General features: G+C 41.2%; 1 protein-coding gene across 1 annotated transcript in view; it reads right to left on the minus strand.

The window, feature by feature from the left end:
• Nucleotides 1–18,610: 18,610 nt before the first annotated feature.
• The window catches only part of SLC35B4 (solute carrier family 35 member B4), a 37,877-nt gene continuing 33,960 nt past the window's right edge, over nucleotides 18,611–22,527 (minus strand). Inside the window, exons 9-10 of the mRNA XM_052638781.1 lie at nucleotides 21,580–21,655; nucleotides 18,611–20,548 (exon numbers count right to left, since the gene is read on the minus strand). Coding sequence (XP_052494741.1) covers nucleotides 20,302–20,548; nucleotides 21,580–21,655 — 323 coding nt within the window. The 3' untranslated portion in view covers nucleotides 18,611–20,301. The remainder of the gene's footprint in view (nucleotides 20,549–21,579; nucleotides 21,656–22,527) is intronic.

Consider the following 22,527-nt stretch of genomic DNA (forward strand, 5'->3'; position numbering starts at 1 on the left):
GCAGATAAAGAACATCACTGAAAATCTCTGACTATTAAATACTTCCATAGCCAGATGTGCTTTTTTTTTTCTTTTAAAGAAATGTTCTGACATTAATACACACTCCATTCATTCATCTGTGTTCATTTATGATAGGTGATTGAATGCCGAACATAAGACAAGGACAAAGGAACTGACTCTTTTCTGACATGCACATAAGTGCTCAAGCCCTTATTAATGAGCAATATTGAAGGCTGAGAAGTGGCTGCAGCATCTGTACTTGTGTTTTGCTGCTGGCACTGGAATCACAGTGTACCCTATAGAAGACTGCTCCACTAAGGTTATACCTTTTGCTGAGAAGTTCAACCATGATTTGGTCTTCCCTGGTGGCTCAGCTGGGAAAGAATCTGCCTGTAGTGCGGCAGACCTAGGTTTGATCCCTGGGTTGGGAAGATCCCCTGGAGAAGGGAAAGGCTACCCACTTCAGTGTTCTGGCCTGGAGAATTCCATGGACTGTATACTCCATGGTGTCGCAAAGAGTTGGACACAACTGAGTGACTTTCACTTTAAAACCATGATTTAGTCTCCCAAAGTGTTACATTTTTTAGGCTTTATGGTTTGTAACTTTTTAGAAATACCACCCTCTATGCCTATATGACTTGAGAGTGAAGGGGCTTCAGAAGCAGCTGAGACCATTCTGAACATCCAACTACAGGCTTAGTACTGTTTAAGAGCACTGAGTCCTGTTCTTCTGATGAAGTTGTACTGTGATACTTTTTTTTTTTTTAATTGTGTGACTTTTTTCTTGATTGTGTGGTTTTAAAAAATCTTTATATTATATTGGAGTATAGTTGATTTACAATGTTTTATTAGTTTGACAGGTACAGCAAAGTGATTCAGATACACACACACACATATTTTTCAAATTCTTCCCATTAGGTTATTACAGAATATTGGGTAGAGTTCCCTGGGCTATACAGTAGATCCTTGTTGGTTATCTCTTTTATACATAGTAGTGTGTATCTGTTAATCCCAAATTCCTAATTTACTCCTCCTTCCTCCTTTCCCCTTTGGTAAACATAAATTTTCTAAGTTGGTGAGTCTGTTTTATAAACAAGTTCATTTGTATCTTTTTTTAGATACTACATATAAGCAATATTACGTATTTTTCTTTCTCTGAGTATGATATTCTGCAGGTCCATTCATGCTGCTGCAAATGGCCTTATTCTTTTTTTTTTTTAATTTTTTTTAAATTTTAAAATCTTTAATTCTTACATGTGTTCCCAAACATGAACCCCCCTCCCACCTCCCTCCCCATAACATCTCTGTGGGTCATCCCCATGCACCAGCCCCAAGCATGCTGTATCCTGCGTCAGACATAGACTAGCGATTCAATTCTTACATGATAGTATACATGATAGAATGCCATTCTCCCAAATCATCCCACCCTCTCCCTCTCCCTCTGAGTCCAAAAGTCCGTTATACACAGCTGCGTCTTTTTTCCTGTCTTAGGGCCTTATTCTTTTTAATGGCTGAGTAGCAGTCCATTGTATATTCGTACCACATCCTCTATACCCATTCATCCGTCAGTGGACATTTAGGTTGCTTCCAGGGCTTGGCTGTTGTGAATAATGCTACAATGAATACTGGAGAGCATGTATGCTTTGGAACTGTGACTTTCTCTGGGAATAAGCCCATGGGTGGGATTGCTGGATCCTACAGTAGCTCTATTTTTCGTTTTTAAGGGAACCTCCATACTGTTCTCTATAGTGGCTGTACCAGTTCACATTCCCACCAACAGTGCAAGAGGGTTTCCTTTTCTCCACACCCTCTCCAGCAGTTATTGTTTCTAGGCATTTTGATGATGGCCATTCTGACTGATGTGAGGTGATATCTCATTGTAGTTTTGATTTGCATTGCTCTGATAATTAGTGATGTTGAGCATCTTTTCATGAGCCTATTGGTCATCATTGTATCTTCTGTGGAGAAATGTCTATTTAGATCATCTGCCTATTTTTTAAATTGGATTGTTTGTTTCTTTGATCTTAAACTGCATTAGCTGTTTGTAAAATTTGGAGATTAATCCCTTGTCAGTCACACTGTTTGCAAATATTTTCTCTCATTCCATGGGCTGTCTTTTCAAAAGCTTTGTTTATGCTTACCTTTGCTGTGCAAAAGCTTGAGTTTAATTAGGTCCCATTTATTTTTATTTCCATTAGTCTGGGAGACAGTTTGAAAGATATTGCTGTAATTTATGTCAAATAGTATTCTGCCTTTTTCCTCTCAAAGAGTTTTTATAGTATTTGGTCTTACATAGGTCTTTAATCCATTTTTATAGGTCTTTTATTCCATTTTTATTTTAAAAATCCAGTGTATTTCTGTGCATGGTGTTAAAGAATGTTCGTATTTCATTCTGCTACATGTGGCTGTCCAGTTTTCCCAGCATCACTTATTGACTGTCTTTTCTCCATTGTATATTCTTGCCTCCCTCCTTTGTGTTAAATTAATAGCCTTGAATAGTATAAGCATCTTGACAATATTGATTCTTCCAAGAACATGGTACGTCTTTCCATTTGTTTGTGTTGTCTTCTATTTCTTTCATCAATGTCTTATACAGAGTACAGGTGTTTTGTTTCCTTTGGTAGGCTTACTCCTAGGTATTTTATTCTTTTTGATGCAATGGTAAATGGGATTGTCTCTCTCTCTTTCTGGTCTTTCATTGCTGGTGTATAGAAATGCAACAGATTTCTGTGCATTAACTTTGTATCCTGCGATTCTACTGAATTCACTGATGAGCTCTAGTAGTTCTGGTAGGGTGTGGGGCTTTTCTATGTATAGTATCATGTCATTTGACAACAGTGGCAGTTTTACTTCTACTTTTACCAATTTGGATTTCTTATATTTTTCTTCCCTGATTGCCGTGGTGAGGACTTCCAAAACTATTTTGAATAAAAGTGGTGAGAATGGACATCCTTGTCTTATTTCTGATCTTAGAGGAAATGCTTTCAACTTTTCACCACTGAATGTGATGTTATCTATAGGTTTGTCGGGGCTTTCCCGGTGGCTCAGAGGGTAAAGCGTCTGCAGTTATATGGCCTGTATGATACTGACGTAGGTTCCTTCTATGTGCATTTTCCAGAGACTATCATAAATGGGTCCATTCTGTCAAAAACTGAATTGTCACTAGCTTTTCTGCATGTATTGAGATGATCACGTGGGTTTTTCTTCCCCTGAATTTGTTGATCTAGTGTATCACTCTGATTGATTTGTGGATACTGAAAAAATCTTCATCCCTGGGATAAATCCCACTTGATCGTGGTGTATGATCCTTTTGATGTAATGTTGGATTTGGATTGCTAGTATTGTGTTGAGGATTTTTGCCTCTGAGTTCACCAGTGATTTTGGACTGTAACTTTCTTTTTCTGTTGTATCTTTCTCTAGTTTTGCTATCAGGGTGATGGTGGCCTCACAGAATGAGTTTGGGAGTATTCCTTCCTCTGCAAGTCTTTGGAAAAGTTTCAGGATAGGTGTTAACTCTTCTCTAAATATTTGCTAGAATTTGCCTGTGTAGCATCTGATCCTGGACTTTCCTATCTTGGGAGTCTTTTGCTTATTTTTAAATATTTTTATTTTTAATTGAAGTATAATAGCTTTACAATATTGTATTAGTTTCTGCTATACAGCAATGTGAATCAGCTGTAAGTATACATATGTATATATATGCCCTCCCTCTTGAGCGCCCTCTCCCAATCCTGCCCTTCTAGGTCATCACTGGGTGCCAAGGGCAGCTTCCTGTGCTGCAGAGCAGTTTGCCACTAGCCATCTACTTTACAAACGGTAGTGTATATATGTCAATGCTACTCTCTCTGTCCCACCAGCTCCTTGCCCAGCTTGGGAGTTTTAAATGAGTTTTAATTTCAGTACTTGATTAGTCTATTCATATTTTTTCCTATTTCTTCCTAATTCAGTCTTGAGAGATCATACCTTTCTAAGGATGCGTCGGTTTCTTCTAGGTTGTCCATTTTATTGGCATATAGTTGTTTGTACTAGTCTCCCATGATCCTTTGTATGTCTGTGATGTCCACTAAAACTTATTCTTTTTCATTTCTATTCATTTTCATTTCTATTCTTTTTCATCTTATTGATTTGAGCCCTCTTTTTTTTTTTTTCTTGATGAGTCTGGCTAAAGGTTTATCGATTTTGTTTATCTTTTCAAAGATCCAGCTTTTAGTTTCATTGATTTTTTTCCTATTGTTTTGTCTGTCTGTATTTCTGTCCTGATGTTTATGATTTCTTCCCTCCTATTAACTTTAGGTTTTGTTTGTTCTTCTTACTCTAGTTGCTTTAGGTGTAAGGTTAGGTTTTTTATTTCAGATTTTTCTTGTTTCCTGAGGTTAGACTGTATGCTGTAAACTTCCCTCTTAGAACTGCTTTTGCTGAACTCATAGGTTTTAGATTATTGTGCTTTCATTTTGATTTCCTCGGATTTCTTCAGTGATCCATTGGTTATTTAGTAGCAGCACATTCTTTAGCCTCTGTGTATTTGTTTTCTGCAGTTTTTTTTTTCCTTATAATTGATTTCTAATCTCAGAGTTGTTGTTGGAAAAAATGCTTGATAGGATTTCAATTTTCTTAAATTTACTCAGGTTAGCTTTGTGGCACAGCATGTGACCAATCCTGCAGAATGTTCCATGTGAATTTGAACAGAATGTGTATTTTGCTCCTTTTGGATGGAATGCTCTATAAATATCAATTAAGGTCATTGAAGGCCTGTGTTTTCTTATTTATTTTCTGCCTAGATAATCTGTCCATTGGTTTAATTGGGGTGTTAAAGTCTCCATTATTGTGTTACTTTTGATTTCCTCTTTTATGGTTGTTAGTATTTGTTAGTATATTGAGGTGCTCCTACGTTGGGTGCATAAATATTTATAACTGTTATATTTTCTTCTTGGATCAAGCGCTTGATCATTACTTACTACCCTTCATTGCCTCTTGTAACATTCCTTAGTCTGTTTTGTCTGATATGAGTATTGCTACTCCAGCTCTCTTTTGATTTCCATTTGCATGTAATACCTTTTGCCATCCCCTCACTTTCAGTCTGTACATGGCCCTAGATCTGAAATGAGTCGCTCATAGACAGCATATATTGACAGATCTTGCTTCTGTATCCATTCAGCCAGTCTATCTTTTGGTTAGAACGTTCAATCCACTTATGTTTAAGGTAATTATCAATGTGTGCCAAGTCACTTTGGTTGTGTCCAACTCTTTGTGACCCTATGTACTGTAGCCTGCCAGGCTCCTCTGTCCATGGGATTTTCCAAGCAAGAATACTGGAGTTAGTTGCCATTTCCTTCTCCAGGTGATCTTCCCAACCCAGGGATTGAAGCTGCATCTCTTACATCTCCTGCATTGGCAGCCAGATTCTTTACTACTAGCACCACTTGGAAACATGTATGTTCTTTCTGCCATTTTAATTGTTTTGGATTTGTTTTTGTTAGGTCTTTTTTCTCCCCCTTCCTCTCTTTTGTTCTCTTGTGATTTGATGAACTTTATTGTTGTGTTTGGATTCCTTTTTTGTGTGTCTATTGCAGATTTTCAGTTTGTGATTATAATGAGGTTTTGATATAGCAGTCTATAAAAAAAACAAGAATATTTTGTCTTACTTTTTTCATTTCAAATGCATTTCCAATATCCTGCACTATCCTCTTCTCAAAGTTGCTAGTTTTAATATCACAATGGTGTGTGGATTATTTCCTACCTTTACTGTATGTTTGCCTTTAACAGTGGTTTTCCATTCCTAATTTTCTTGTTTCTGTTTGTGACCTTTTCTTTTCCACCAGAAGTTCCTTTAGCATTTGTGGAAAGCTGGTCTGGGGGTGGTAAATTCTCTTAGCTTTTGCTTGGCTGTGAAGTTTTTTATTTCTCTGTTGAATCTGAATGAGAGCCTTTCTGGGTAGAGTATTCTCGGTTGGAGGTTCTTCCCTTTCATTACTTTAAATATATTATGCCACTCCCTTCCGGCTTGCAGAGTTTCTGCTGAAATAATAGCTGATAACGTATGTGATTTCCCTTGGATGCTGCTTTTCCCCTGTTGCCTATATATATATATATATATATATATATATATATATATATATGTTTGTCATATATGTATATTTGTCTTTAATTTTGGTCAATGTGATCACTATGGCATGTTCCTTCTTGGGTTCATTTTGCCTGGGACTCTTCTTGCTTCCTGGACTTGCTTCCTTTCCTTTCCCACATTAGGGACGTTTTCAGCTATTATCTCTTCAAATATTTTCTCAGGTCCTTTCTCTCTCTCCTCCTCCTCCTGGGACCCCTATAATGCAAATGTTGGTGTTTACTGTAGTCCCAGAGGTCTGTTAGACTGTCCTCATGTCTTTTCATTCTTTTTTCTTTATTCTGCTCTGTGACAGTAATCCCCCCCATTCTGTCTTGCAGCTCACTTATTCATTCTTCTGCCTCATGTACTCTGCTATTGATTCCTTCTAGTTAATTTTTCATCTCAGGTATTGTATTATTCATCTGCTTGTTTGTTCTTTAGATCTTCTAGCTCTGTGTTAAACATTTCTTGTGTCTTCTCAGTGTGTGCCTCCATTCTTTTTCCAAGGTTTGGCTCATCTTTATTATCATTATTCTGAATTCTTTTTTGGGGTAGATTGCCTACCTCCACTTCACTTAGTTGTTCTTTGGTGGTTTTACTTGTTCATTTGTCTGGGAAAAATTCCTCTGCCATCTCATTTTGCCTAATTTTCTGTGATTGCAATTTCTGTTCCGCAGGGCTGTAGTCCTTCTTGCTTGTGCTGTTTGTCCCCTGGTTGATGAGGCTGGTCTAAGAGGCTTGTGCAGATGTCCTGGTAGGTGGTTTCCTTTCCACTGGTGGGTCTTGTCCCTCTGCTGGGCAGGGCCATGTCAAGGGATCTGTTTAGCAGGCAGCTGTAGGCTCAGGAAAACTTCAGGCAGACAGACTGCTGTTGGTTTTGTGGCCCAAGGCATCCCAGCATTAGACCTATAGGCTGTTGGGTTGGGCCAGGTCTTGGTGAGAAAATAGTACTTTGCAGGCAGACTCAAACCAGTGAACACGTCCCAGAACTACCACAACCAATGTTCTTGTGTCTGCAGTGACCCTCAGCTGGTCCTTGCAGGACACTCTTCAATACCAGCAGGTAGGTCTGACCCAGGATCCTACGAGGTCACTGCTTTTCCCCTGGGTCCTGAGGTACACCCTCCAAGATTGGAGTTTATTTCCCCTCATCTTGTGGAATTCCTGCAGTGAAACTCCACTGGCCTTCAGAGCCAGATGCTCTGGTGGCTCTTCCCCATGCCAGATCCCCAGGCTGGTGACCCTGATGTGGGGTTTAGAACTTTCACTCCTGTGGTAGAACCTCTGCAATATAGTTATTTTTCAGTCTGTGGGTAGGCCACCCAGCAGCTATGAGTGGTTTTATTGCTACTGCAATAAACTGATTTCATTGTGACTGTGCCCCTTCTATTGTCTCACTGAGGCCTCCTCTCTGTGGATGCAGGGTACTGTTTTTGGTAGGTTTCAGTGTTTGTTTTTGTTTTGTTTTTTTTTGTAGTTGTTGATAGTTTTCCAGCAGTTAGTTGTGTTTTTGGTGTTTTCATGAGAGGAGGTGAGCATACATCATTCTATTACACCATTTTCTCTCCCCTATCTGTGCTGTGATTCTTATAGAGCGAAACTTTAATTATGCTATAGTTCGTGTTAATCTGTTTTTTTTTTTTCCTTTAGTGTTCCGTACCTAAGGGCCACTGAATAACATAATTAAAGATAGACTAGGGAAAAGGCTCAACATGGCAGAGTAGAAAGACCCTGAGCTCACCTCCTCTTATGGGTGCACTAAAAACTAAAACAATTTACAGAACAACTATCAGTGTTAAAGATTGAAACCTACCAAAACAGATCTACAATTAAAGAGACAAAGAAGGAGTAACACTGAGATGTGTAGGAGTGGAGTTATAGTGAAGTCAAGACCCACACCCCTGAATAAGGAATCCGCAAATGGGGGAATAATTAGAATTGCAAAGCTTCTCCCCAAGGAGCAAGGGATGTAATTCCCACATAGGGCTCCTGCCCTGGGAAGATGAGACCCCAGAACATTTAGCTCTGAAGGCCAGTGGGGCTTACTTTCAGGAGACCCAATGGCTTGTGGGAAATAGAGACTTCACTTTTAAAGGTAGGCGCTGAGAGAGGGCATCAGAGGGCAGACAGACTGAAACTACAATCACAGAAAATTAACCAATCTAATCACATGGACCACACCCTTGTCTAACTCAATGAAACTAAGCCATGCTGTGTAGGGCCACCCAAGAGAGACGGGTCTTGCTGGAGAGTTCTGACAACACGTGGTCTACGGGAGAAGGAAATAACAAACCACTTCAGTATTCTTGCCTTGAGAACCCCATGAACAGTATGAAAAGGCAAAAAGATAGGACACTGAAAGATGAACTCCCTAGGTCGGTAGGTGCCCAATATGCTACTGGAGATGGGTGGAGAAATAACTCCAAAAAGAATGAAGAGACGGAGCCAAAGCAAAAACAATACCCAGCTGTGGATGTGACTGCTGAAGAAGCAAGGTCCAATGCTGTAAAGAGCAATATTGCATAGGAACCTGGAATGTTACATCCGTGAATCAAGGCAAATTGGAAGTGGTCAAACAGGAAATGGTGAGAGTGAACATCGACATTTTAGGAATCAGCGAACTAAAATGGACTGGAATGGGTGAATTTAACTCAGATGACCATTATATCTACTACTGTGGGCAAGAATCCCTTAGAAGAAATGGAGTAGCCATCATAGTCAACAAAAGAGTCCAAAATGCAGTACCTGGATGCAATCTCAAAAATGACAGAATGATCTCTGTTCGTTTCCAAGGCAAACCGTTCAATATCACAGTAACTCAGGTCTATTCCCCATGCAGTAATGCTGAGGAAGCTGAAGCTGAATGGTTCTATGAAGACCTGCAAGACCTTTTAGAACTAACACCCAAAAAAGATATCCTTTTCATTATAGGGGACTGGAATGCAAAAGTAGGAAGTCAAGAAACACTTGGAGTAATAGGCAAATTTGGCCTTAGAGTACAAAATGAAGCAGGGCAAAGGCCAACAAAAGTTTTGCCAAGAGAACGCACTGGTCATAGTAAACACCCTCTTCCAACAACACAAGAGGAGACTCTACACATGGACATCACCAGATGACCAACACTGAATCAAATTAATTATATTCTTTGCAGCCAAAGATGAAGAAGCTCTATACAGTCAGCAAAAACAAGACTGAGAGCTGACTGTGGCTCAGATCATGAACTCCTTATTGCCAACTTCAGACTTAAATTGAAGAAAGTAGGGAAAACCACTAGACCATTCAGGTATGACCTAAATCAAATCCCTTACGATAGTACAGTGGAAGTGAGAAATAGATTTAAGGGACTAGATCTGATAGAGTGCCTGATGAACTATGGACAGAGGTTTGTGACATCGTTACAGGAGACAGGGATCAAGACCATCCCCAAGAAAAGGAAATACAAAAAAGCAAAATGGCTGTCTGAGGAGGCCTTACAAATAGCTGTGAAAAGAAGAGAAGTGAAAGGCAAAGGAGAAAAGGAAAGATATACCCATCTGAATGCAGAGTTCCAAAGAATAGCAAGGAGAGATAAGAAAACTTTCCTCAGTGATCAGCGCAAAGAAATAGAGGAAAACAATAGAATGAGAAAGACTAGAGATCTTAAATTAGAGATACGAAGGGATCATGTCAGGCAAAGATGGGCTCGATAAAGGACAGAAGTGGTATGGACCTAACAGAGCAGAAGATATTAAGAAGAGGTGGCAAGAATACACAGAAAATCTATACGAAAAAGATCTTCACGACCCAGCTGATCACGATGGTGTGATCACTCACCTAGAGCCAGACATCCTGGAATGCGAAGTGAAGTGGGCATCACAAGCAAAGCTAGTGGAGGTGATGGAATTCCAGTGGAGCTATTTCAAATCCTAAAAGATGATGCCATGAAAGTGCTGCACTCAATATGCCAGCAAATTTGGAAAACTCAGCAGTGGCCACAGGACTGGAAAAGGTCAGTTTTCATTTCAATCCCAAAGAAAGGTAATGCCAAAGAATGCTCAAACTGCTGCACAACTGCACTCATCTCACACGCTAGTAAAGTAATACTCAGAATTCTCCAAGCCAGGCTTCAGCAGTACGTGAACCGTGAACTTCCAGATGGGCAGAGGAACCAGAGATCAAATTGCCAACATCCAATGGATCATTGAAAAAGCAAGAGAGTTCCAGAAAAACATCTATTTCTGCTTTATTGACCATGCCAAAGCCTTTGACTGTGTGGATCACCACAAATTGTGGAAAATTCTGAAAGAGATGGGAATCCCAGACCACCTGACCTGCCTCTTCAGAAACCTATATGCAGGTCAGGAAACAACAGTTAGAACTGGGCATGGAACAATAAACTGGTTCCAAATAGGAGAAGGAGTACGTCAAGGCTGTATACTGTTACCCTGTCTATTTAACTTCTATGCAGAGTACATCATGAGAAACACTGGGCTGGATGAAGCACAAGCTAGAATCAAGATTGCCGGGAGAAATATCAATAACTTCAGATATGCAGATACCACCACCCTTAAGGCAGAAAGCAAAGAACTAAAGAGCCTCTTGATGAAAGTGAAAGAGGAGAGTGAAAGCTTAAAGCTCAACATTCAGGAAACTAAGATCATGGCATCCAGTCCCATCACTTCATGGCAAATAGATGGGGAAACAGTGGCTGACTTTATTTGTTGGGGCTCCAAAATCACTGTAGATGGTGACTGCAGCCATGAAATTAAAAGACGCTTACTCCTTGGAAGGAAAGTTATGACCAACCTAGACAGCATATTAAAGGTCTGTCTAGTCAAAGCTATGGTTTTTCCAGTTGTCACATATGGATGTGAGAGTTGGACTATAAAGAAAGCTGAGTACCGAAGAACTAATGCTTTTGAACTGTGATGTTGGAGAAGACTCTTGAGTCCCTTGGACAGCAAGGAGATCCAACCAGTCCATCCTAAAGGAGATCAGTCCTGAGTGTTCATTGGAGGGACTGATGCTGAAGCTGAAACTCCAATACTTTGGCCACCTGATGCGAAAAGCTGACTCACTGAAAAGACCCTGATGCTAAAGATTGAAGGCGGGAGAAGGGGATGACAGAGGATGAGATGGTTGGATGGCATCACCAAGTCAATGCACATGAGTGTGAGTAAACTCTGGGAGCTGGTGATGGACAAGGAGGCTTGGTGTGCTGCAGTCCATGAGGTTGCAAAGAGTTGGACATGACTGGGCGACTGAACTGAACTGACCCAGAGCAGCAGCAGTAATTTGAAAGGGGCAGACACTGCTGATCTTGGAAGTCTCTTAGAGAAGCAGGAGGCAACTGGAGCTCACCCTGGGGACAGAGACTGGCAGCAGTCATTTTGGTGAGTTCTTTCTACCATTTGGACACTGGCGCTGGCAGCCACCATTTTGGAATCCTCCCTCTAGTATGAGCCTCAGGATCTAACTTCACTGCCACCTACCAACCTGTAGGCACGCGATCTGGGATACTTCAGGCCAAGCAACTACCTGGGCAGGGACACAGCCCTGCCCACTAGAGGGCCCAGGACCCATTGCCACACACAAGGGCTCAGGTGCTAGATTCAGAACTGCCCGAGCTCTGGCCCTGGCCTCATCCACTAGCAAACCTCCTCTACTGTCAGGACCAGCCTCATCTACTAACAGAGAGCAAAAGCTCTCAGACCTGCTAGGCCATGGCCCCACCTACCAGTAGGCCAACACAAGCTCTGCTGCTGCTGCTGCTAAGTCGCTTCAGTCGTGTCTGACTCTGTGCAACCCCATAGACAACAGCCCACCAGGCTCCGCCGTCCCTGGGATTCTCCAGGCAAGAGCACTGGAGTGGGTTGCCATTTCCTTCTCCAGTGCATGAAAGTGAAAAGTGAATGTGAGGTCACTCAGTCGTGTCCGACTCTTCGCGATCCCATGAACTGTAGCCTACCAGGCTTTTCAGTCCATGGGATTTTCCAGGCAAGAGTACTGGAGTGGGATGCCATTGCCTGCTCCGAACACAAGCTCTAGGACACTCAAAACCCTGTAGCCAGACTTCAGGACCTAGCTTTGTTCATCAGTAGGCTGGAACTAGCCCCAGGACATGACTTCTCACCAGTGGGTGGGCACCAGTCCTAAGATCTCCTCCTGGAACCCAAATCCATTCACCAGAATACCAGCATTAGCCCTGGGGCTCTCAGAGGTTTCAGGGCTTCCCTGATAGCTCAGTTGGTAAAGAATCCACTGCAATGTAGGAGATCCTGCTTTGATTATTGGGTCGTGAAGATCTGCTGGAGAAGGGATAGACTACCCACTCCAGTATTCTTGGGTTTCCCTTGTGGTTCAGCTGGTAAAGATTCTTTCCACAACGTGGGAGACCCCAGTTCAGTCCCTGGGTTGGGAAGATCTTCTGGAGAACGGAAAGGCTACCCACTCCAGTATTCTGGCCTGGAGAATTCCATGGACTGTATAGTCCATGGGGTCACAACGAGTCAGACACAACTGAGTGACTTTCACTTTCTCAGCGGTTTCACAGGCAGGTGCATCATGACCTGGCCCTGCCAGCCAGTGGCCAGAAGCCTCCACATGAGGAAGGGCCTGGAAACCAGAGTGGGATCAAGCCATGCCTACCAGACTTCTCACAGTAGTCGGCTCACTATAAGAGAAGGATCCATACACCCGTCAGATGGGGCATCACTAGAGCATAAAGCTCTGGTGACCGAAGAGCAGTCTCCTACGAAAGGCCACTTCTCCAAGGTTGGGAAACATAACCAGCCTGCCACATACAGTAAAATAAAAATGGCAAGTCGGCAGAATGAGGTGACAGAACATGTTCCAAATAAAGGAATAAGATAGAAAAAACCCAGAAGAAGTGAATTAGAGGTAAGCAACGCACCTGAGAAAGAGTTTAAGGGTCAAAGATAAAGATCTTGCGAATAAAGGGTGAAAAGTTTTGAGTTGTTAACAGAGTTAGAAAATATACAGAACAAACTAGATGAAGAATAAGTGAAGTGAAAAATACACTAGGAATACAGAAGGAATAAACAGAGGACTAAATGATACAGAGGAATGAATCAGTGAGCTGCAAGACAGAACAGTGGAAATAATGAGGTGAACAGCAAAAAGAATAAAAAGAAATGACTGTTTAAGAGACCTCTGGGAAAACATCAAGCATACTAATATTTGCATTATAGAGATCTCAGAAGGAGAAGAGAGAATAGGCAGAGAACATATTCAAAGCAATAATAGGTAAAAATATTCCTAACCTAAAAAACAGATATCCAGGTCCAAGGAGCATGGAGAGTTGCAAACCAGATCAACTCCAAGAGGACCACATCAAGACACATTATAAGTAAAATGGCAAAAATTAAAGAGAATATTAAAGAGTGGTAAGGGAAAAGCAACAGGTTACCTACAAGGGAATTCCCATAAGGCTGACTTTTCAGCAAAAACTCTGTAGGCCAGAAAGGAGTGGTATGATATATCTAAAGCGACGAAAGGGACTAACCTACAACCAAGAATACTCTAACTGACAAAGCTCTCATTCAGATTTGATGGAAAGGTCAAAAGTTTTACAGATAAGCAAAAACTAGGAGTCCAGCACCACCAAATCAGCTGTTTAATAGACATGTTGAAGGGACTTCTCTAAGCAAAGGCAACATAAAAGGGAAAAGCTCATTGGTAAAGGCAAAAAAAATACAGTAGAGGTAGAAAGTCAACCATATACAAAGCTAGTGGGAAGGTTAAAAGACAAAAGCAGTAAAATATATCCATAATAAGGAATTAAGGGATACACAAAACAGATATATAATGTAAAAAACTAACTATGAGGGAAGGAGAGTAAAATGCAGTGTTATTAAAATGCTTCAGGAGTTAGCAATTTAATCATATGTATGTGTGTATACATATATGTGTGTGTACACATACACATATATAGATTCAGATACCTTGTGGTAACCACAAACCAAAAATCTGTAGTACATGCACAAACAAACAGAGGAATTCAAACATAACACTAAAAAAAGAACTACCAAGGTTCATACAGTGTAAATTGTTGCAGCCACTGTGGAAAACAGTATAGAGGTTCTTTCCTCAAAAATCTAAAGATACTGACAGAACTACCATATGATTCAGTAATTTCACTCCTGGGTATATGTATCTAAAGAAAATGAAAACATTAATATACATGTACCTCAATGTTCATAGCAGCATTATTTACAATAGCCAAGACTTTGAAGCAACCTAAATGTCCATCAACTGGTGAATAGATAAAGATATGTATAAATATAAGAGAACAGTAGTCAGCCAAAGAAATTTTGCTATTTGCAATAACATGGATGGACTTGGAGGGTTAAATTTGCTTAGTGAAATTTAAAGTCAGAGAAAGACAAATACTGTATGTTACTATTTTTATATATTATCTAAAAAATAAAACAAGTGAATACAACGAAAAAGTCACAGACTCACAGATATAGAGAACTAGTGGTTTCCAGTGGGGAGAGGGAAGCAGGGAGGGACGTGATAGAGGTAGGGGATGAAGAGATAGAGTTTTAAGTATAAAATAAATAAGCTACAAGGATACTGTTTACAGCACAGGGAATACAGCCAGTATTTTATAATAACTATAAATGGAGTATAATCTATAAAACTTGAGTCACCAGGTTGTACACCTGAAACTAGTATTATTGTAAATCAACTATACTTCAATAAAAAAGAAAAAAAAGACAGAGTATAGTAAACTGCTATGAAAGCTGCTTCCACATTAAGATTCATTTAAAAGCAACAGATGGAAGAGGAAAAGAGCTGGCCATTGCAACCTTACAAAAATCAATGTGTTTCTATTAAGGCAAAGAGGTTTTGAGAGATTTGCTACAGAACTTACTGCCATGAACCTCTAAAACCTCCCAAAGTAAGCCAATCCTCTTTAAATTTCTGAAGTAGAAACTGACCTGTAGCCGGGGAAGTGGTTTGTGATTGACCCAGCTGCCAGGCAGCAGAAGATAGGTTGCTTACGATTGTGGTAAAATGTCTCACCACTGTATAAGGCAAAAACTGCAGAGCTTTTGAAATGGCACCCAAGCGCTTGAAAGGTAATGGTGATTGGAAACACCTGCAAGATATGTATCACTTTTATTAAGGAACAATGATTGTACAATTCAAGATTAAAAACCAGGTGTCTGATGAGTTGTTTCAGAAGGCAGAAATTTGCTCTTTATAAGAAATCATGGTAAAAAGACTCATTCAATTTGTTTGGCAAAAACATTTTATTCACAAAATCTCCCTTTTCTCTGTAACTCTCTGCTCAAATAACTCAGAAGGCTGGAAGCTGACATTTGATATTTACACAGCTCAAAATCTGAATACTCAACTAACGTCTGAGCTGTTCTACATACTCCACTACAGTCTAGCCACCGGCCCCCTCCCACCGCCATCTTTGTTCTTAAATCACAATATGAATGAAGAGCTCAGAGGCTGGAGAAATCAAATCCCCATCATCCTTCCCCAGCCCCATGCCACATAATCTGTTACAAAATCCTGCTGTAAAAATCATCCTCTTTTTGGGGAGGATGATGCCATTCTCTGGAATGAAAGCAAGTAGCACAGCAATGACTTGTGATTGCAAGTGACACACAAAGAACATTTTTATCATGTTGAGGAATAATTACTGCTTTTCCTGGTTCGTGGGAGTCTTCTTTACATCTCAAAAGCTATAAATAAATCAGTGTGCCAAAGAATCATTACAACGTTTACTTTAAAAAGTATGAGTCTTATAAAGGAGACCAAGCTTTCCTCCCCACAACCCACCTATCTCTGGTACCCTTGCAGCTTGCCTTACTTGATTGAAATTGAGGGCGTTTGGTAGAACACTGTGATTTAAGTAGGTAAATCTCCGTGTGATTCTGAGGAGACAAAAAGACAATGAGCTTAAGGCATCAGCCAATGCAAACCCACTATACCAGCTTTGGAGATGTAAGGGACACCCCAAGCAGCCTACTCCTAAAACTTTTAAGCATCTTTAATGGTACCCTGAGGGCCTCTGCTTGCACTGAGCATCAAATGATGCAAGGTGCTAAATATGTAATGCTCTGCCCTCCTCCCACTGGCAACTGGAGAGCAGAAAGCGGCATTTGCACAACTGGTGTGCATCCTCCCTTCCTTGTCTGGCTTAGAATCTCAGGAATGTTGTCTTATTTGCTTTCTTGCTGACCTACTGATGAAGGGTGGGAACGGGTATCAAGAACCATTAGAAGCTTTCTCAGAAACTTGAGGGAGTAAGAGATCTTGGCGAGGATTTATTTATTCATGGGATGCAAGTCAGATCCTGGTCCCTCCCTCCTCTGCAGTGCCCACTATAAGGAAGGCGCTAGAGAGCACACACAACTATGGTTGTCTCCCAGCCCAGCCTGGTACACACATGTATGTTAATGCTTATTATTAACTTTACTGTTTATACTCATTTCCAAAGGTCACACATCTGTAATAAAAATGGATTTTATCTATATTGACAGTTCTTTCACCCTAAGACTGAACTCTCATAGGTAACTTCCATGCACATTTTTCAGGATAAAGCTATTGAGACCAAAATGCTCATAGTTCTAGTCAAAGAGAAACAAACTACAGCAAATGTAGGATCTTGATTTCCTATCTCCATGTTAGGGTGCGTTTCACCGTGCATTTGTGGAGATGCTCAGGTCTTTGCTATATTGGCTTATGTGCTAGCCCACCAATAAGCGTGTCCCCCAGCCCAGAACTAATTCATTGGTTTACAATTACTCCTGACCTAATGCGGCCCACCTCCCCTCACCACAGACATTTGGCACTGTGAGTGAAGTCAGCCAGAGGTAGGGTAAAAAGAGCAAAAGACGAAAACTACTGCTTCCCAAATATAGAAAGAATGTGGTAGGATTGATAGGATTCTCCACCCCACTTTGAGCTGTAACAGTATATAAACATTTGTACATTAACCCTTCTTGTTCTTACTCATCTACACATACATTCGCTCTGCCCGATATTTGCATCTGTATATATACACACCCCTAGTATCAGTGCTTAAAACAACGTATAACAAAATACATGCTACACAGATATGTATATCCTATAAAAATCCACAAAAGACACCTAGAGGCCCCAAAGAATAGAGGCATAAATAAATACAACATTATAGGTGTCGCTCAGTAGAAAACTACACGAGTAACCAGAGGCTGCTGAAGAAATCGGAGGCAGGGGTTAGGATGTGAAAAAAAAAAAATATGCAGAAGGGAGGAAAGGTGCTCAGGGAATGACGCGAGCTATTATAATCCTTACAAAACACCAGGTGATCTTCCCAGAAGAATGGAAGGGGTTTGGTGAGGTTGGCAGAGATCAACTCAGCTTCTGTGTTTTTCTCCACTGGACGCAATGACCAAATTTCAGTACTGTATTCACTGTGGGTAACTGTGCAGAAAGAAGGAAAAGACTATCTAGACCGTGTCCAAATACTTCAGAACTTGACAGAAACTTATTAAATGGATTAATGGTTTCAGCTGGATGAAAAAGAATATAAAAGACCAAAAACAAATTCCTGATAAAAAATGAAAAAGCATTGATAATACAACAATGAAACCGTGGTAAAGGATATGCAGACATTAAATGGAATAACTCAAATATCACCAACTTTCTCCTTTTGCCTCATTTATGACCCTGGTCAAGCTATGAAGTGAGTTCACAGGTACATTTACACACACAGAACTTGTGTTTTCTAGCTAGTCATTTGCTATTTGATCTTTGCTCTAAGGGTAGAGTTTTGGATGCCTGAAACATCGATCTCTTTTGTAAACAAACCATACCCCCTCTGGGGCACAAAATTACATGGCCTTGATCCAGAGAAAGAGGAGAGGCATTTAACAGATGTTTCTTCTCCAGCTACAGATGAGCTGGATCCTCTAAAATGGTTTATTTGCCCTTTTAACAGGGATTGAAATCAAGTTCAACCAGGACCGAAAAAACAGTTAACCAAGGTGGGGAATAAACTGTTTTTAAAAAGTATTAACTAGGATCTGTTACATGTATTTCCTTATATGCAACTACTGGAAAGAAAAACCAATTCCCAGGGCACTGTGTTCTTACATGGACTCATTTCATTGTACAAGTGCCCTAAGCTATCCATGCCCACCCTCCTATGAATAAGACCAGCAGAAGTGTTCAGCCTGAGAGAAACACACGCTCCATAGGCAGAACCTAAAACCTCGGGAACCCAGTTAAATGCTGTCTGTGTACATCAACACTGTTTCAGTTACTAAAAATTGTAATATTTCCCATCCACATTAAAAAATAAAAAAAGTGATACTATTTCATGTAAAGCTCTATAGTTATCCTGTCAAGACTCCAGACATGCAGCAATCAAACAGCCCCTGGGGACAGGTTCTTTTATTATACAGTAAGAAAAGTAGCTTTTGTTCTTAAGAGGCTATTTAACACATGGTATTTATAGCACCACCAGTCTGAGAAACTCTACACAGTTCAAAGAAATTAAATACCTTTTGAGTACATGAACAAATTCACACTTAATTCAGCATCTTTTAGTATAGACTCTCACTGGCACAGCACAGCTGTCAATGTCCAGAACAACAAATCGATCTGAAAACCCTGGGACTTAGATGGAGAAACAGTATCCATACTGTATGTAACAAAAAACCCAAGGCAGCTTAACTGACTTCCCCCAAAGTGACCCAGGGTTTCTAGGACACTCATCTCAGGCCCATCAGAGAACAGCTCCTGAAACTGGAATAAACACATCATACCTTGGGTGAGCCCAGGAGACTTGGAGAGCCACCTCTCGATTTAAGAACACAATCTGTGCCCAGCACAGAAGGAGAGGCCTCTATGTGCAAAAAGAGAGGCTGGTAAATCTGATGGACCCTCAAAGCACATACCTGGTGAGGTGATGCAGGTCAGGGCTGTTGAAGGATGAGGAAATAAAACACTGACTTTCAGGTTCTCCTCTCACCAGTGATCACAAACCACACAAGAGCATACACACCCCTACACACACCACCCTAACGCTGTTGTTCTTTCTCAAAATTATCCCATGGGAGGAAAACCAGACATTTGAAATGATTAGCAAAAAGGGGGGGACAGGTTTCTACATATAAAAACACACGCTCACCCTCAAACCCAGAAAGAACACTAAAAAAAGAAAACCCTTCTATTTCAGATGTAGTTTGGCCTGATACGCCACACCCACATGTACTGAATATATTGGTTTACCCATTAGCCTGACTGGTCATAACTCTGAAAAGAGTTGCCAGGCAGAGATGAACCTCTCTGATTAAGCAGCATTTCAAAGACTTAACCTCTCTCCCACGTGGAACCCGCCCTGAATGCCTGGCTGGGTGTAGAGGCGGGAGAGCCCGAGGCTCTCCAAGTGCCCTCTTGGCCAGTTTCTCCTGTGTCCTCCTGGCATCACCATCTAACCCTGAGGTTAAATGACTCAGACAACTGAGAGAAGACAGAGAGTAAAAGTCTCTCTTTCCCAATTCATATACAACTCTTCTTTAGCACTGTGCCATAGAGAATTGCTGCAGTAGAAAGCAAAAGGTATGAAAGCACATGACTGTTGCATAGAGGGAGGAAAAAAAGGAAAAATGTGGGAAAGGATTCCCACCAGTCTTGCCCCAGTGTCACCAGGGCACATAGGGATACCTGCTTCTTTCCCAACTCTCGGGAGAAAGCCCAGCCCCACTATCACCGGAGCCTCAGTTCTCTTCCTGGTGAGGGTGCCTGGAGCGTCAGATGGAAAAGTGGAGCTGCGGGTGGCAGGGTGATGGAGCAAGGGGTCAAGGCCCCAGGAGGAGGATGGCTGTTACAGAAGAGAATCATCAGAACAGGGAGAATCTTGTCTGAGACCATGGATATAAAACTAGTAGCTCTGGGGACTCAGAATACAGTAAGCCAGTACAGTGCTGAATATTTTGGTAAACAAAACAGAAATAACAAATGAACAGGGCTACCCGATAGTGGAGAACCGTTCTCTTTTCTACTTCAGGGTAGAGGGGCTTCTACTCAGGGTCCACAAATGTGGGTCTGCAGAGCCATGAGAAATCTGAGAAGCCCCTCCCTCTGAGGATTCCCTGGTACCCGGCGGGTAATTCAGCATTAACCAAGGTGAAATAGCAGCCAGGCCCCAGCCCATCAGCCTCGGGTCTCTCTACTGCAGGTGGGCCTCAGTTCTTCTTCTCCTCCTTCTGAGGCTGGCCTTTGGTGGCCCCCAGGGTGTTCCACACCTCTGTGTACATGAGGGTCCCAATGAAGACAAACAAGGTGCCCAGCCAGTGCCACAGGGTGAAAGGGTTCTGGAAGTACAAGATGGAAAAGATGAGGCTGACGAACTTGCGCAGCGTCACGACAAGGGTGACGGTGAGGGAGGCGCATTCTGTGGTGAGAATGAAGACGCCCCGGATGCACACGTACCTGGAGGGGCGGGGTTAAGGCAGTTTTCAGTAAACAACCCAGAGATTAGCGGGAGAACCTTCTGGCAAGGTTTATGGCTTCATATTCCAGGAACCAGAAAACAGGGCGTCGGCCACGGCTGCCCTGAGGCGGCTCCTTGATAGAACACCCTGCAGAATTCCTGTCCTGCCACACCATTTGTGGATCCTAACTTGAAGCTGCCTGAAAACTTCCTATGATAGTTATTTCGGATTTTTTTTGGATTCTTCCCGTAGTTTACAGTGAAGGTCACCTCCCAAGTAATGACAGAAGGTAACACTGTCAGTAAAGCTGATCACATCTCCAAAAAGTAACTCTGTAGGGCAAGCATATGAGGTAGAGGAATGAGGTCAACTACAATCCGTTCCATTGTTTCAAAGGCTCAAGGGTTTTTCCAATGGGCATAAGGTGTTTCAAGGGCTTTCATTGTGGCTCAGCTGGTAACGAATCCACCTGCAATGTGGGAGACCTGGGTTTGATCCCTGGGTTGGAAAGATCCCCTGGAGAAGGGAAAGGTTACCTACTCCAGTATTCTGGCCTGGAGAATTCCATGGACTGTATAGTCCACGGGGTCACAAAGAGTCAGACATGACTGAGCAACTTTCAAGGTGGTTCAAAAGAGCCATTTAAAAAATTAGGCCTTATTTACTTTGAAATTTCTTGCAGAATTTTGTGGCAGCTTGTGAAATATCCTAGGATACTGGAAAACTCCATATAGAAATTATAGAGGATTTCTTCACATATTAATTCTTAGTTACCCACTGACTTCTATCCCCCCACCCAGGGGTTTTCCTTCCTGGTGTCTTATGACTTACTGACCCTCCACACCGCCAGCATCTCTTTGCCTCTCTCTCCCTGCAAAAAGGAGTTCACTGGATGGGCCTGTCTCCTACTTACTGCAGAACAGATCAGAGTAAAAGCGAAATTCATGTCACTGCACCGTTAGAAGAAAAAACATTTCTGTGGCAAAGTAGCACAGCAACGACCACATGGCAGAGGAGTGCAAAGGATACTGAGTGATGACATTCATGAGGAGGTAGAACCACATGACGGGCACCGTCACACCAACGACTGGAACCCGATACAGTTCTGCAGAGATTGAGAGACAGTCGTATCACTGTGGACAGCTTATGTTTTCATCCCTTTGAACACAGTAACACAGATGAACATAGCAGAGATAGCAACGTTATTTCTCTTGCAAACAGACTTGGGTCATGTACTTTACTTGCTTTGATGCCAGGCTACATTGTCCTCAAGAGTCATTACACTGGTTTCTTAAAAAAATTTATATTTTAACTTTAAACTTTTTACCTTTCACCAGAATAGGACCCCACTTTACAGAGAAAGATTGTGCAACACAGAGAAGTTCAAAATGATATGGTCTTAAGTATACTTAAAATACTTGTCTTGATAGACAAGCCTTAAATAAATGCCATTTGGAAATATGTTCAATCTTACCAGTAATCAAAGAATTCTAAAGTATTACAAGGCTATACCACTCTTTATCTATTAACTTAGCAATTAAACACTTATAATAATATCCTGATCTGGCAAGGTGGTGGCAGAACTAGCAGCCATTCAGCGGTGGCAGTATAAATTGGTGTTTTCAAAATCAGTTTCACAATAGGTATTAAATGGTCAGAAAGGCATTGATTCTTATTCTCAGGAATTAGTCCTAGTTAATTCAAAAGAAGAAACAAGTTCAACATACATTGTGGTGGTGTTTATAATAAAGGAAAAACTAAATGAGTCACAACGCCCAGTGATAAGAGCAAGGACTATGTAAGCAAAGGTACTTTAACTAGATGTGACATTATATACTTGATTAAAAAAAAAATCACAAAGATTATATATAGTCGCATAAAAAATGCAGAAAGAAAGTGAAAAAGAAAGTATAAAATTATATTTACACAAGGATTATGACTGTGTGAGAATATATGTAAATAGTGTCAGGACGGAAA

Source organism: Budorcas taxicolor, chromosome 4 (assembly GCF_023091745.1).
Source record: "Budorcas taxicolor isolate Tak-1 chromosome 4, Takin1.1, whole genome shotgun sequence".
Classification (NCBI taxonomy): Eukaryota; Metazoa; Chordata; class Mammalia; order Artiodactyla; family Bovidae; genus Budorcas; species Budorcas taxicolor.